The 14,816-nt window shown below is 50.3% G+C and overlaps 2 protein-coding genes across 2 annotated transcripts in view; both read left to right on the forward strand.

The window, feature by feature from the left end:
* Window positions 1–1,814, forward strand: part of FN3K (fructosamine 3 kinase) — a gene marked incomplete at both ends in the record, with an annotated part of 16,390 nt that extends 14,576 nt beyond the window's left edge. Inside the window, 2 exons of the mRNA XM_080713440.1 lie at window positions 535–657; window positions 1,476–1,814. Of these exons, the coding sequence (XP_080569566.1) occupies window positions 535–657; window positions 1,476–1,814 (462 nt within the window). The remainder of the gene's footprint in view (window positions 1–534; window positions 658–1,475) is intronic.
* A 1,318-nt stretch (window positions 1,815–3,132) lies between these two features.
* The window catches only part of TBCD (tubulin folding cofactor D), a gene marked incomplete at both ends in the record, with an annotated part of 136,773 nt that continues 125,089 nt past the window's right edge, over window positions 3,133–14,816 (forward strand). The window contains 4 exons of the mRNA XM_080714184.1: window positions 3,133–3,316; window positions 4,374–4,424; window positions 12,621–12,718; window positions 14,039–14,140. Coding sequence (XP_080570310.1) covers window positions 3,133–3,316; window positions 4,374–4,424; window positions 12,621–12,718; window positions 14,039–14,140 — 435 coding nt within the window. The remainder of the gene's footprint in view (window positions 3,317–4,373; window positions 4,425–12,620; window positions 12,719–14,038; window positions 14,141–14,816) is intronic.

Below are 14,816 nucleotides of genomic sequence, written 5' to 3' on the forward strand. Positions count from 1 at the left end.
GGGGATGGAGCCCAGGGGCATTCGACCTCCAAGCTACACCCCCTGCCCTATTTTTTATTCTTTATTTTGAAATAGGCTCTCGCTAAGTTGCAGAGGGCCTCACTAAGTAGCTGAGGCTGTCCCCGAACCCCAATCCTCTGGTCTCAGCCTCCTGAAATGCTGGGATTGCAAGCGTGCGCCACCACACTTGGCCTTTTTTTTTTTTTTTGTTTTGTTTGAAACTAAATTGTAGAGGGCCTAAGTAGCTGAGGCTGACTGGAACCTGCAATCCTCCAGGGACAGGGTCTTTCTAAATTGCCGGGGCTGGCCTCAAATTTTCAATCCTTCTGCCTCAGCCTCCTGAGAGGCTGGGATTACAGGGGCGTGCTACCCCTCCGGGCTCGCCATTTGCATTCAGTGTGCTTGGGTTTCAGCTTGCCACCTCCTCCCTCCCATCTGTTCCTTGCTTCTGCTCCCTCTGTAAAGCCCTGAGTTCAGCCCCTGGCACCTCAACATCCTGGACTCACAGTGTTGGCCTTTCCTCTTCTTGTCCAGGTGAATGAGTGGCAGGATGACTGGCCGACCTTTTTCACTCGGTACCGGCTCCAGGCACAGCTGGACCTCATTGAGAAGGACTATGCAGACCGGGAGGTTCGAGAACTCTGGTCAAGGCTACAGGTGGGTACAGTGGTCACTTCTATGGGAAAGGGGCTGCCGCCCTGTGAGCCCACTCATTTATGTGGGGTCCCCTGGGCCTGGGAGCAGAGTTGCCTACTCCTGTCGTGGCCCTCTCCCTCAGGGACAGCTGGCGTATAACCGAGACTTTCCTCATGTGGAACAGGTGCCTGGCTGGGCTCGTAAGTGGTGGCTTGTGATTACCAGCCCACTTTTGTGCTTGGTCCCCTCCTCTATAGCACAACGCCTCAGGGGCAGTGAAGGAGGGGTTGTGGTGTGACCCGTTTCAAAATTCAACTCTCAAGACGTTAGAAACTAGCTGGCGTGGTGCTGCACGCCTGTAATCCCAGTACTTAGGAGGCTGTGTCAGGAGGATCACAGGTTCACAGTCAGCCTCGGCAATCTAGGGATGACCTCCATTACCCAGTGAGACCAAGTAAAAAAACAAAACAGGGCCAGGGGTGTAGCTCATACCAGAATGGCCCTGGTTCAATCCCTAGTACCACAAAAAAGAAAAAAAAATATTGGTGAGAATTTGCTAGGTTAGGCACACAACTGGCTCATAGTCTACAAGGCGGGAAGGTACCGAGGTCCCCAGGTGTGTGGCAATCATCCCTTCGGCAAAGCTTCTGGATGTCTGTCCGTAGAAGCAGCGGGTAGGCAGAGTTGCATCCCGGGCGGGATGGCCCTCACCTCCGGGCCTGGCAGCCAGCGCGGGCTCACCAACGCGAGGCCGTCCTCGCCTGCTTTCCAAGACCCGGAGGCGGCGGCTCCGGCCCCCTCTCCGGCCCCCGATCACTGCGCACTAATGGCGTCCCCAGGTGAAGATCCCGGATCTGTTCCGCGGAGTGGAGATCGTCCCCGCCCTGCTCCACGGCGACCTGTGGGCGGGGAACGTGGCCGAGGACGACGAGGGGCCCGTTATCTACGACCCGGCGTCCTTCTACGGCCACTCCGAGTTCGAGCTGGCCATCGCCGTGACGTTCGGCGGGTTCCCCCGGTCCTTCTTCGCGGCCTACCACCGCAAGCTCCCCAAGGCCCCGGGCTTCGACCGGCGGCTGCTGCTGTACCAGCTCTTCAACTACCTGAACCACTGGAACCACTTCGGCCCGGAGTACCGGCGCGCGAGCCTGGGCACCCTGAGGGAGCTGCTGCGGTAGCGCCCGCGCCGCGGGCAATAAAGCCGGGCGGCTCCACCCGCACGCCTGCTCCTCTCCGCGTCCCGGCTCGGTCGCCGCGGGGGCCTGGGGCCGAGCGGGCGGGAGGGGGCGCCGGCCCGGCGGCTGGGGGGGGCGGCCGCGGGGTGGGGCAAGGGCCAGCGGCGCCCAGGCCCAAAGCTCTGCGGCCCGGCCCAGCGCCGACCACGACCCCCTGACACCCAGGTCGGCGGCCAGTGCCCGCCCCGCACTCACTCAGAGCCCCGCCCGCCGCCCCACCCGCTCCCCAGCCCAGAGGCCTGTACCCAGGCCCCGCCCACACAAGGCCCCGCCCACACTCAGACCCCCCCCACCCGCCCGCATCCCCCACATTAAGACCCGCCCAGATCCCCGCCCACAACCAGACCTCCCGCTCAGACTCAGGCCCCGCCCACGCGCAGGCCTCCTGACGCCCCGCCCAGACGCAGGCTCCGCCCCCGCCCTCCAGCCACGCCCACACGGACCTGTCCAGACGCCCACACTCACCGCGCCCAGAACCCTGCTCATCCCAGCCCTGCTCACACTCAAGCCCCGCCCACCACCCAGACCCCGCCCAGATCCCCACTGACCCCGCTCAGCGCAAGCTTCCATCCGCCACCCCGTCCCAGGTCCAGATCCCACCCACAATCTCCCTATAGCCTCGGACCCCCGCTAATGCCCGCCTGCCGCCCGCCACGCCAACCCCGTTCGCCAGGCGCCGCTCTGCTATCAGAGCCGGCAGCGGTCCCGTCCCCTGCCTAGACCAAACCGGGTCCCCAGCTCAGACCTGCCTCGCTTACAGACCCCGCCCAGCACTCAGGCGAGACCCACCCCAGAGCCCGGGGCAGGCTCCGGGCCCGCCCAGCTCCTGCGCATGCGCCTGCGCCGGGCCCCGCCCCTGCCCCTGCCCCGCCCAGCTCCTGCTCACGCGCCTGCGCCGGGTCCCCAACCCACCCGAGAGCCCCGGCCCCTCCCGCCCCGCCCCGGCCCCACCCAGCTCCTGCGTATGCGCATGCGCCTGCCCCGGGTCTCAACCCACCCGAGCGCCTCGGCCCCGCCCGCTCTGCCCCGGCCCCGCCCCGGCCCCACTCCCGCGCATGCGCCTCTCCGGGTCCCCAGCCCACCCGAGTCCCGGCCCCGCCCTCCCGGCCCCGCCGGCCTGCCCGCCCCGCCGGCTCCTGCGCATGCGCCTGCGTTCGCAGCCTCCGCGGCCGCAGTTTGGCTGCCGGCGGGCGCCGTAGCGGGGCGGGGCGGCCGCTGCAGTCGGCGCTTCTCCGCGCTCCGCTGCTCTTCTCCGCGCGGGATGGCTCCGAGCGACGCGTCCGCCGCGGGCGCCCCTGAGGGCGAGGCGGAGGACCGCTCCCCGGCCTGCGGCGCCGCCCTGGAGGCGTTCGGCGAGGGCGCGGAGGTCCGCGCGCTGCTGGGCCGCCTGCCGGCCGTGCACGACCAGCTCGCCGCCCGGGAGGTGGCGAAGGAGCGGTTCCACGGTGCGCGCGGTGTGGACGGGCCGCGGGCGCGGGCCTCGTTGAGACGCTCAGTCTTCTCAGGCTGCTTCCCAGACCAGCCCTTCCATGGGCTTTGTGCTTAAAAACCTCGCGTGGGCCCTTTTAGCGAAAGGTCTAATCTTGTTTTCCTGGTTTGGAATGACGGCCGACAGGGTAGGAGAGAGGTGGGCGGAGAGCCTCGTGCAAGGAGTGTGGGCTTTGGTGACCAGGCCGGGGTTTGCACCCTACTTGCTCTTTGGGCTAGTTACTTGGTTGTGCTGAGTTGCAGTTTCTTACGCTATAAACTTGGGTCAACGATGATATTTGGTGTACAGAACTGTTTTGAGGGTGAGGTGAGTATCTGGGAACCGGTGGGAGTCCATTTCCCATTCCTAGGAAGTGGTCGTTGTGGTCAGATGGAGGGGGAGTGTGTGGCAGGTCGTTGGATTGAGTAGAAGCAGTTTCAGGTGCTGCTAGGAGTAGAAAGCAGTGCCCCGCGGCTACAGAAAGTCGTGGGGCCTGGGTTTGAGAAGTTGGCACGGGTGGGAGGGCGCAGTGGTTGCCATGCGTGGCTGGCGAGAGTGGAAGGGGCCTAGGAGGGAGGTGGGTGCCGGGCTTGGTGGCACACACCTCTAATCCCACTACTTGGGAGGCCGAGACAGGATTGTAGGTTCAAGTGCGGCCTCAGTTAAGTAGGGAAGACTCAGCAACCTATAAGATTGTGTTTCAAAATAGAAATAAAATAGGGCTGGGCGTGTAGCTTGGAGGCAGAATGCCCCTGGATTCAATCCCCACCCAGTACCAAAAAGAAGGAGGAGGAGGAGGAGGAGGAAGGTGGGGGCCCAGGGCCCCGAGAGTGAGCAAAGGAAGGCATATGAAGGCCCGGGAAGAGGGCCCCAGAGGAAGGCATGCTGAGCAGGGAGGAGCAGGAGGTTGATGGTGACTCCCACCCCCGGGTGTCCCTGTGGAAGTTACTGTGGGAAGCAGACAGTTCCCAAGGCTCACCCATATACATGTTGGACAATGTGGATGGTTAACTTGAATGTTATTCTCTCTTTAGTAATAATGGACAGATACCAGGAGCAGCCTCATCTGTTGGACCCACACCTTGGTAAGCATCAAAGCTAATGATTTTGTTGGTTCAATTACAGGTGGCCATGAAGGCCTTGTTCCTGGTGCTGTGTGTGCTTCAGGCAGAAAATACCGGGAGGATGTGTCCACAGGCCATGTCTTATTTGCTGACAGATCTGGCTGGTTGGTTTTAGTGGATCCATGATGGTGGTCTGAGGTCTAGATGTCTGAGTTACTTTCTCCTTGAGAGCATTCACAAATGAATCTTTTCTCCTCATGTGTGTTTTTAGTCTGTTACGTCTGGGCACATGTCCCTTTTTTGTATTTGGGGATTGGACCTAGGGACGTTCTGCCTCTGTTCTACACCATCGGCGTTATTTTATTTTGAAACAGGGTCTCACTAAGTTGTTGAGAGTCTTGCTAAGTTGCTGAGGCTGGCCTGGAACCTGTGACCCTCCTGTCAGCCTCCTGGTGTACCACCATGCCTCGCTCACAAGTTGTTATTCTGGAAGTCATCATGTAAGGTCCTAAGGTCAAGTGCTGCAAACCATCACAGCAGCTAAGGAGGGTGTCTTCTGTCTCCATTTTACAGACAGACTCTCAGGCTTGGGGTTTCTTTTTTTCTTTATTCTTTTTTTTTCTTGGTGGTACTGAATCTTGGTACCTACCCCTATTTGCTGAATCAAATAATTGGGAAGAAGGAAAAAGAATTTATTGATTTGCTAGCAAATTGGAGACACCTGTAATGAACTTAAGCATTCAGGATCAAGCCTTAAATTTTCCCCCAACAAAGAAATCAAATCTCTTAAAAAAAGTTGACTCAGTGGGGCATGGTGGTCCAGGCCTGTAATTCCAGTACTTGGGAGGCTGAGACAGGAGGATCACAGGTTTGAGGACAGCTTCAGCAAGTAGACTCTCATCAACCTAGTGAGATCCTGTTTCAAAATAAAAATAAAATAGGGCTGGGGTATAGCTTGGAAGTAGAATCCCTTTTCCCCATTCCACCCCCAAACACCATCAAAAAAGAAAAAGAAAAAAAAAAAAAAAGATCTTTTCGGGGTCATTCTGGTGTAATTCATATTTAAGTCTTTTTTTTTTTTTTTTTTTTTTTTTTTTTGCGGGTCTGGGGATGGAACCCAGGGGCATTCGACCTCCGAGCTACACCCCCTGACCTATTTTTTTTTCTTTATTTTATTTTATTTTTATTTTATTTATTTATTTATTTGTGGTACTGGGGTTCCTGGAAGCCCTTCTACCTCCGCGCTACACTCCCAGACCTATTTTTTATATTTTTATTTGGAAACAGGGTCTCTTAAGCCAGCACGGCTGGGTTCGAACCTGCGTGATCCTCCTGTCTCTACTTCCCAAGCACGGGGATTACAAGCATGCGCCCGGCTTTATTCTTTATTTTGAAACCGAGTCTCACTGAGTTGCAGAGGGCCTCACTAAGTAGCTGAGGCTGTCCGTGAATTGCGATCCTCCAGTCTCAGCCTTCTGAAAGCTGGGATTACAAGCGTGTGTCACCACGCCCGGCTTTAAGTCTTTTTTTTTTTTTTTTGGTGGGTCTGGGGATGGAACCCAGGGGCATTTGACCTCCGGGCTGCACCCCCTGCCCTATTTTTTATTCTTTATTTTGAAACCGGGTCTCACTGAGTTGCAGAGGGCCTCACTAAGTAGCTGAGGCTGTCCGCGATACGCGATCCTCCAGGTCTCAGCCTCCCGAATGCTGGGATTACAAGCGTGTGCCACCACGCCCGGCTCGCTTTAAGTCTTTTTTTAGTCAGTTCTTATTCAGATCCACAGATACCAGGTACTCTTGGATCAGTAAATGGGTAAGAATATGCTATTTGTTGGTAAGAAAAGGGAGAGGACAAAGGAGGAAAAATGTCAGCTTTGAAACTGGCTATCTTTTAGCTGCCAGACCTATTTATTTATTTATTTTTGAAATAGGGTCTTGTTAGCTTCCCAAATACTGGGGTTATAGGTATGTGCCACCATGCCTGGCTCTTTTTATTTTTAAAATTTTATTTATTTTTAGTACTAGGAATTGAACTCAGGGGCTTTCTACCTCCAAGGTGCAAGCCCCTAGCCCAATTTTTTTTTTCTTTATTTTGAAACAGGATCTCACTAAGTTATGGAGGGCCTCACTAAGTACCTGAGGCTGTTCAAGAACCTGGATCTTGCCGCGCGTGGTGGCGCACGTTTGTAATCCCTGCGCTTGGGAGGCGGAGACAGGAGGATCATGCAGCTTCGAAGCCAGCCTTGCTGGCTTAAGATACCCTGTTTCCAAATAAAATATAAAATAGGTCTGGGAGTGTAGCCTGGCGGTAGAAGGGTTCCATCCCCAGTACCACCAAAAAAAACAAAAGAACCTGGATCTTCATGCCTCAGTATAAGTACAGGGGTTACAAGGGTACACCACCATGCCCAGCTCTGACTTTATTTATTTGGAAACAGGGTCTTACTAGATTGCTGAGGGCCTCACTAAGTTGCTGAGGCTGGTCTTGAACCTGCAATCATCCTCTCAGCCTTCCAACTACTGGGATTACAGGTGTGTACCACCACACCCATTTTTTTTTTTTTTAATTTAAAAACAGGGTCTCTTGAGCCAGGCGTGGTGGCACATACTTGTAATACCAGCATTTGGGAGGCTGAGACTGGAGGAGGATCATGGTTCGCGGACAGCCTCAGCTACTTAGTGAGGCTCTTTGAAACTCAGTGAGACCCTGTTTCAAAATAAAGAATAAAAAATAGGACAGGGGGTGTAGCTTGGAGGTTGAATGCCCCTGGGTTCCATTCCCAGACCCGCAAAAAAAAAAAAAAAATTTTTTTTTTTTTTTTTTTAGTACTGGGGGTGGAATGCAGAGGCTTTCTACCTCCGGGCTATATTCTCAGACCTGTTTTATTTTTATTTTATTTTATTTTATTTTTTATTTTTTTGCGGGTCTGGGGATGGAACCCAGAGGTATTTGACCTCCGATCTACACTCCCTGCCCAATTTTTTATTCTTTCTTTATTTTTTTTGGTGGTACTAGGGGTGGAACCCAGAGGCTTTCTACCTCCGGGCTATATTCCCAGACCTATTTTATATTTTATCTGGAAACAGGGTCTCACTGAGTTGCTGAGAGCCTCACTAAGTAGCTGAGGCTGGCTTCGAACCTGTGCAATCCTCCTGTCTCAGCCTCCCAAGCGCGGGGATTACAAGCGTGCGCCACCACGCCTGGCTTATTCTTTATTTTGAAACAGGGTCTCACTGAGTTGCGAAGGGCCTAAGTAGCTGAGGCTGTCCGCGAACCACCATCCTCCTGTTTCAGCCTCCCAACTGCTGGGATTACAAGCGTGCGCTACCACGCCTGGCTCCAGACCTGTTTTAATATTTTATTTGGAAATAGGGTCTCACTAAGTAGCTGAGAGCCTCACTAAGTAGCTGAGACTGGCTTCGAACCTGTGTGATTCTCCTGTCTCAGCATCCCAAGTGTGGGGATTACAAGTGTGTGCCACCATGCCCCACTTCTTAATTTTTTATTGATTTTGTAAAACTGTTTTAGTTAAGTTTTTAACTAGTAATAGCTGGTGTCCTGCAAAGATACATTTTGTATACTTTATATTTTATTTTTATTTTTGCGGGTCTGGGGGTGGAAGCCAGGGGCATTCAACCTCCAAGGGCATTCAACCTCCAAGCTACCTACACCCCCTGCCCTATTTCTTATTCTTTTTATTTTGAAACAGGGTCTCACTGAGTTGCAAAGAGCCTCACTAAGTAGCTGAGGCTGTCTGCGAACCACATCCTCCTGACTCAGCCTCCCAAATGCTGGGATTACAGACTGGGGTCATTTTATAAATGGCAACATTGTCACAGAGTCTATGTGGCTATAACATCTTCATTGTGATGTAGCAAGTTTCTAGCTTGGGTGGTCACTGACCCTCCAAGCCTCAGGTCCTGTTTTGGCGCACTGGGACTGTGCCATCTGCTAGCAGGCCCAGCGTTGATTCCGCCTGGCTCTGCCACCACTGTTCTGTTTCTGTCTCAGATTTCATATTATGGAATCATTTGCTATGTGACCTGTTGTGGCTGTTTTATGAACATCATGTTTTCAAGGTTCACTTTGAAAGGAAACACTTTGGAGGTTTCTGCATTTCTTTTGAGTTTTCTAAGTAGCTAAATAATTAGCTAGTTTGTAAATGATTTTAACTTGACACATATCTGTAATCCCAGTACTTGGGAGGCTGAGACACAAAGATTGCAGGTTCAAGATCAGCCTCAGCAATTTAGTGAGACCCTGTTTCAAAATAAAGAATAAAAAATAGGGTTGGGGATAAGCTTGGAGGTAGAATGCCCCTGGGCTTAATTTCCAGTACTGAAAAAACAAAACACTAACTTGATCTTTTTTACCTTCGGCTATGCATTTTGTTCTTTTTAAAAAGTTTTGAAGTTAGCTTTATTGAGATATAATTGATCTGCACAAAATCCACCCATTTGAGGATGCAGTTTGATGTATGAGGTATACTCTCTGGCACCCACAATCAAGGCATGCAGTGTTTCTGTTGTGCCAACTACTTGGTGTAAGTAGTTACTGTGTCCTCTGCGGTCAGTGGCCCTGGGCAGCTGCTGGTGTGCGTGTGACTCCAGGTTGGTCGTCCCTTCCAGCATGGGCTCTCCTTTGGCACCTTGTGGCATGCACTTCCAAGGAGCTTCCATGGTGTGTCAGCGGATTCCCTTTCCTCTAGTGTTGATAAACCACAGTGTGCTTATCCTCACTGTGGATGGACATTGTTGCCTCGCAGCCGCCTTCGGGGAGATACATTGTTTTTTGGGTGACTGTAAGTGGGACTGCCAGGTTGTGCAGTCACGGTGTTCCTGTAAACGTGGTGCTGTTCTGCATTGCCGCCACCAGCCTCTCCTGCTGCCCCAGCACCTAGTGTGGCCAGCCTTTCTGATTTGGCAGCCTAGGTGCAAATTGCAGTTGTTTTTTGTGGTGCTGGGCATTGAACTCAAGGCCAGGGCCCTGTGCATGCTGGTCAGGTGCTCTACTGCTGAGCCATCTTCCTAGCCCTTGCAGCTCTTTTTCATTTATTAATATGTACAGCGTGGCACATGGTCTGTCTGTTAGAATGTTCAGTTTGCTTGAGAAGAGCCCTGTTCTGCCACTGGATTCTGTGGCCGTCGCTGGAGGAAGGTGGCAGCAGTGTCCTCATGTCTATGTTCTGTGCTCACTTGACCTGTCTCGGAGCCCCAGCACTTTCATTGACTTCTCCTTTGGGTTCTCTAGGTTTTGCTTTATTTTGAAGCTCTGTAGTTTGTGCACATACAGGACTGTTTAGTCTTCATGATGAACTGGTCTTTTCACCTGTGTGAAGTGTTCTCTTTATAATGTTACTCAATTGAACCCAGGGGCATTCTACCTCCGAGCTGGATCCCCTGCCCTATGGTCTTTTTATATTTATTTATTTATTTATTTATTTATTTATTTATTATTTATTTTGCGGGTCTCGGGATGAAGCCCAGGGGCATTCTACCTCCAAGCTATATCCCCTGCCCTATTTTTTATTTTTTATCTTGAAACAGGGTCTCACTAAGTTGCAAAGGGCCTCACTGAGTAGCTGAGGCTGTCCTCGAACCACGATCGATTAGTCTCAGCCTCCTGAATGCTGGGATTATAAGCCTGTGCCACCACGCCTGGCTTTTATTTTTATTTTTATTTTTTGTGGTACTCAGTGTGGAACCCAGGGGCTTTTCTACCTCCGGGTTATACTCCCAGACCTATTTTATATTTTATTTGGAAACAGGGTCTCACTAAGTTGCTGAGAGCCTCCCTGAGTAGCTGAGTCTGGCTTTGAACTTGTGCGATCCTCTTGTCTCAGCCTCCCAAGCACTGGGATTACAAGTATGCACTACTACGCCCGGCTTTTATTTTTATTTTGAAACAGGATCTCACTAAGTTGTAGAGAACGTTTCTCATTTTCTTTCTTTTTTTTTTTTTTTTGTGGTACTGGGGATTGATCTCAGAGACATTCTACCTTTAAGGTACACCCCCAGCCAGATTTTTTTTCTTATTTGGAAACAGGGTTCCTAATAGGTTGATGCAAGTCTCAATACCTGCTGAGAGTCGGGTGTGGTGGCGCATGCTTGTAATCCCCGCGCTTGGGAGACGGAGACAGGAGGATTGCGCAGGTTCGAAGCCAGTCGTGCTGGCATAAGAGACCCTGTTTCAAAAATATAAAATAGATCTGGGAGTGTAGCCCGGAGGTTGAAGGGCTTCCAGGAACCCCAGTACCACCAAAAAAAAAAAAAAAAAAAAAAAGAAAAAAAAACCTGCTGAGACTGTCCTTGAACCTATGATCTTCCTGTCTCAGTTTCCCAAGTACAGGGATTACAGGTGTGCATCACCGTACCTGGCATATCTGTAATTTTCTGTCATATTGCATTGTTTTGAACCAGATTATTGTTAAATCATAGAAACTGACAGGTATCTTCTGTAAGGTATGGTATCAGATACTGAGATATCTTTCCTGTATCTTATTTAGTGTTTGTTTTGTACTGGGGATTGATCCCAAGGGCATTCTACCTCTGAGATATACCTCCAGCCCTATTTTATTTTATATTTTTGAACCCAGAGGCATTCTATTTCTGAGCTATACTCTCAGTCCTTTTTATTTTTTGTTTTGAAACAAGACCTCACACCAAGTTGCTGAGGGTCTCATTGTATTGCTGAGGCTGTCCGTGAACTTGGGATTCTCCTCCTCAGCCTCCTAGACACTAAGGTTACAGGTGTGTGCCACCATGCCTGGCTTCTTTTTTATTTTAAATTTTGAAACAGGGTCTCCTTAAGTTGTTGAGGATATTGCTAAGTTGCTGAAGCTGGCCTTAAACCCGTGATCCTCCTCACAGTTTACAGACAGCCTCAGCTACTTAGTGAGGCTCTTTGCAACTCAGTGAGACCCTGTTTTAAAATAAATAATAAAAAATAGGGCTGGGGGTGTAGCTCGGAGGTGAAATGCCCCTGGGTTCCATCCCCAGACCTGCAGAAAACAAAAACAAAAACAAACAAAAACCCCCTGTAATCCTCCTGTCTCAGCCTCCCAAATATTGGGATTATAGGGTTATGCCACCATGCCTGGCTCATTCCCACTTTTAAAATGTAGGAAAAAAGCCGGGCATGGTGGCGCATGCTTGTAATCCCCGCTTGGGAGGCTGAGACAGGAGGATCACACAGGTTCGAAGCCAGCCTCAGCTACTTAATGAGGCTCTCAGCAACTTAGACCTTGTTTCCAAAATAAAAAAAGGTCTGGGAGTATAGCCCGGAGGTAGAAAGCCTCTGGGTTCCACCCCCAGTACCACCAAAAAAAATAAATAAATAAATAAATAAATAAAAAAAGTAGGAAAAAAGCTAGGTGCTGTGGTAAATGTCTATAATCTCAGTATTTGGGAGGCTGAGACAGAAGGATTGCAGGTTTGAGTCTAGAATGTGATAATTTAGCAAGACCCTGTTTCAAAATAAAAAATAAAGAGTTGGGAGTATAGCTTCAAGGTAGGACACCCCTGGGGGCTCAGTCCTGTGTGTGTGCGTGCGTGTGTGTGTGTGAATGAGACAGGCATGGTGGCACACTCCTGTAATCTCATCTACTCAGGACGCTGAGGCAGGAGGATGTCAAATGTGAGTCTGGCCTCGGCAACGTTGGGGGGCTCTGCCTCAATAAAAAAAGAGCTGGGGAAATAGCTTAGTGGTAGAGCATTTGTCTATCATGTGCAAAGTCCTGGGTTTAATCCTCGGTACTGGGAAAAAAAAGCAGGATGAACACTGTGTTAATGGCTCTCAGATAGGGCTGAGGTGGGCCTGTGCTCCCTTTGTTCTGTTGACACTTGGTTACACAGGCATTCTAATACTGAGCCATTCTCATGTTCTGAGTAAGCACTTTTTACTTTTTCTTCTTCCTTTCTTCCTTCCTTCCTTTCTTTCTTTCTTTTTTTTTTTTGGTGGTACTGGGGATGGAACCCTTCTACCTCTGGGCTACACTCTCAGACCTATTTTATATTTTTTATTTGGAAACAGGGTCTCTTAAGCCAGCGAGGCTGGCTTTGAACCTGCACGGTCCTCCTGTTTACGCCTCCCAAACGTGGGGATTACAAGCGTGTGCCATCACGCCTGTCTGGCTAAGCACTTTTACTTTATATTTTGTCTAATGTTATGTTGTTGTTTAGTTTTGTAGCTAATGTTTGATGTCTGTTTTTCCCTAGAATGGATGATGAATTCCTTGTTGGACATAGTGCGAGACAAGACGTCTCCCGCCTCCCTCATACACCTGGCTTTTAAGTTTCTTTACGTCATCACCAAGGTAGCACCCTGGAGAGTTAACAGACACATAACATACTTGGCCCAGAAGTTTCCTCCTAGACATAATTTCTCAGGAAGTCTGGTTCTCAGACATAGTTCCAGGTTTCATTCTTTCTCTAAATGTGTTAGGGGTTCAGACCTTAGTGATCTGGGGGGTCTTTTGGCTGAAACAAATGTTCTTTACAAGGAAACGGCAGAGTAAGTTGGCCCAAGTGGATGTCTTACACCATGACATGTGGGTGAATTTCCTGGGAATCCGCTGCCGAGTTGGAGGAAGCAGGCCTGGGGTGGGGTCTGCCCTTCTGGTGGGGGAGACTGAGCCATCTCTGCAGGGGCTCATGGTTTCTGCTGTGCAGGGAGAGGCCCTTGACTTCAGAGAACATTTCACACAATTGTCACTTGGTAATCTTTGGGGTTTGTGGGGACTCATTCCTTATGAATGTTAAAGGACAATTATATGAAAAAAGTAGAAGCAATATTTTATTTATTTATTTTTTGGTATTGGGACTTGAACCCAGGAGCATTTTACCTCTGAGTTACATCCCCAGTTATGTTTTATTTTCTATTAGTTTATTATTTTTTTGGTACTGGGGATTGAACTCAGGGACATTTTACCTCTGAGCTACACTACACCCCCAGCCCTATTTTTTTTTTTATTTTGAAACATGGTCTCACTAAGTTGCAGAGGGCCTTGCTAAGTTGCTGAGGCTGGCCTTGAAACTTTGATCCTCCTGTTTTAGCCTTCCAAGTACTGTGATTACAGGTATGCACCACTAAAGTGTCATTTTCTAGTTTGTAACATATCTATCTCCCCCCCCCCCTCTCTATATTTTTTTGTGGGTCTGGGGATGGAACCCAGGGGCATTTAACCTCCGAGCTACACCTCCTGCCCTATTTTTTATCCTTTATTTTGAAACCTGGTCTCACTGAGTTGCAGAGGGCCTCACTAAGTAGCTGAGGCTGTCCGCGAACCACGATCCTCCGGTCTCAGCCTCCCGAATGCTGGGATTACAAGCGTGCGCCACCATGCCCGGCTGTGTATATATTTTTTAATACCTATATTTCTGATAAGCCACATAGGAGATGTGTGGGCTAAATTGGGACAGAACACACTTAATGAATGGAAATACTGTTTTCTTCTAAAAAACAAAGATTGTTTTCTTCTTGTTCCTGTGGTCTTGCTAGGCCGTATTGTGTACTACGACATCGTCCTCTTCCATCATTGGGGCATTTGTGGTGATTTTTGATGAGAGGAAGAAGATAATTTGCTGCTGTCTGTGTTTTCTAAGTACATCCTAACTCAGTGTCTCCCTGTTGGCAGGTTCGAGGCTATAAAGTATTTCTTCGTTTATTTCCTCATGAAGTCGCTGACGTGCAGCCTGTGCTAGATATGTTCACGGACCAGGACCCCAAGGACTCAGAGGTGAGCGGCTTCCCCATGCCTGCCCGCGGCTCCGCCCGTGTCCTTCAGCTCTCTTCTGCTGTTGTGTACATTCCTCCTCTTTTCTTTCTATTCACTTCCCTTTCGTTTAATACGTTTTAACTCATTTGCTTTAAAATACGTCCTTTATAGAGAAAAAAGACACCTGTTAACCTGAAGTGTGACTGTGCTAGGTCCCCAGCACAGTCCCTGGGAAGAAACCCAGGACTCAGCACAGGGCGGTTCTTTGGACTCTGGTTGGTCACAGCAACGAACACAGTGCCTTCTGTTTTTATTTTATTTTTTGGCCCACGGGCCCAGGGGATTGAGCCCACGGGCATTCTACTTCTGAGTTATACCCTCAGTCCATTTTTATTTTTTTATTTGGAAACATGGTCTCACCAGGTTGCTGAGAGACTCATGAGGTTGCTGAGGCTGGCTTTGAACTTGTGATCCCGTCTCAGCCTTTCAAGTACTGGGATTGCAGGTGTGCACCACCACATCTGCCTTACTTTTTGTTTTAAAACAGGGACTTAGCTGGGCGTGGTGGTGCACACTTGTAATCCCAGTCCTTGGGGACTGAACCAGGAGGATCACAGTCTTGTGGCCAGTCTCAGCAGGTGGTGAAGCCCTCTGTACTCTCGTGAGACCCTGTTTCAAAATAAAGAATAAAATAGGG

The sequence above is a fragment of the Muscardinus avellanarius genome (assembly GCF_963383645.1).
Source record: "Muscardinus avellanarius genome assembly, chromosome: 16".
NCBI classification, from domain to species: Eukaryota; Metazoa; Chordata; class Mammalia; order Rodentia; family Gliridae; genus Muscardinus; species Muscardinus avellanarius.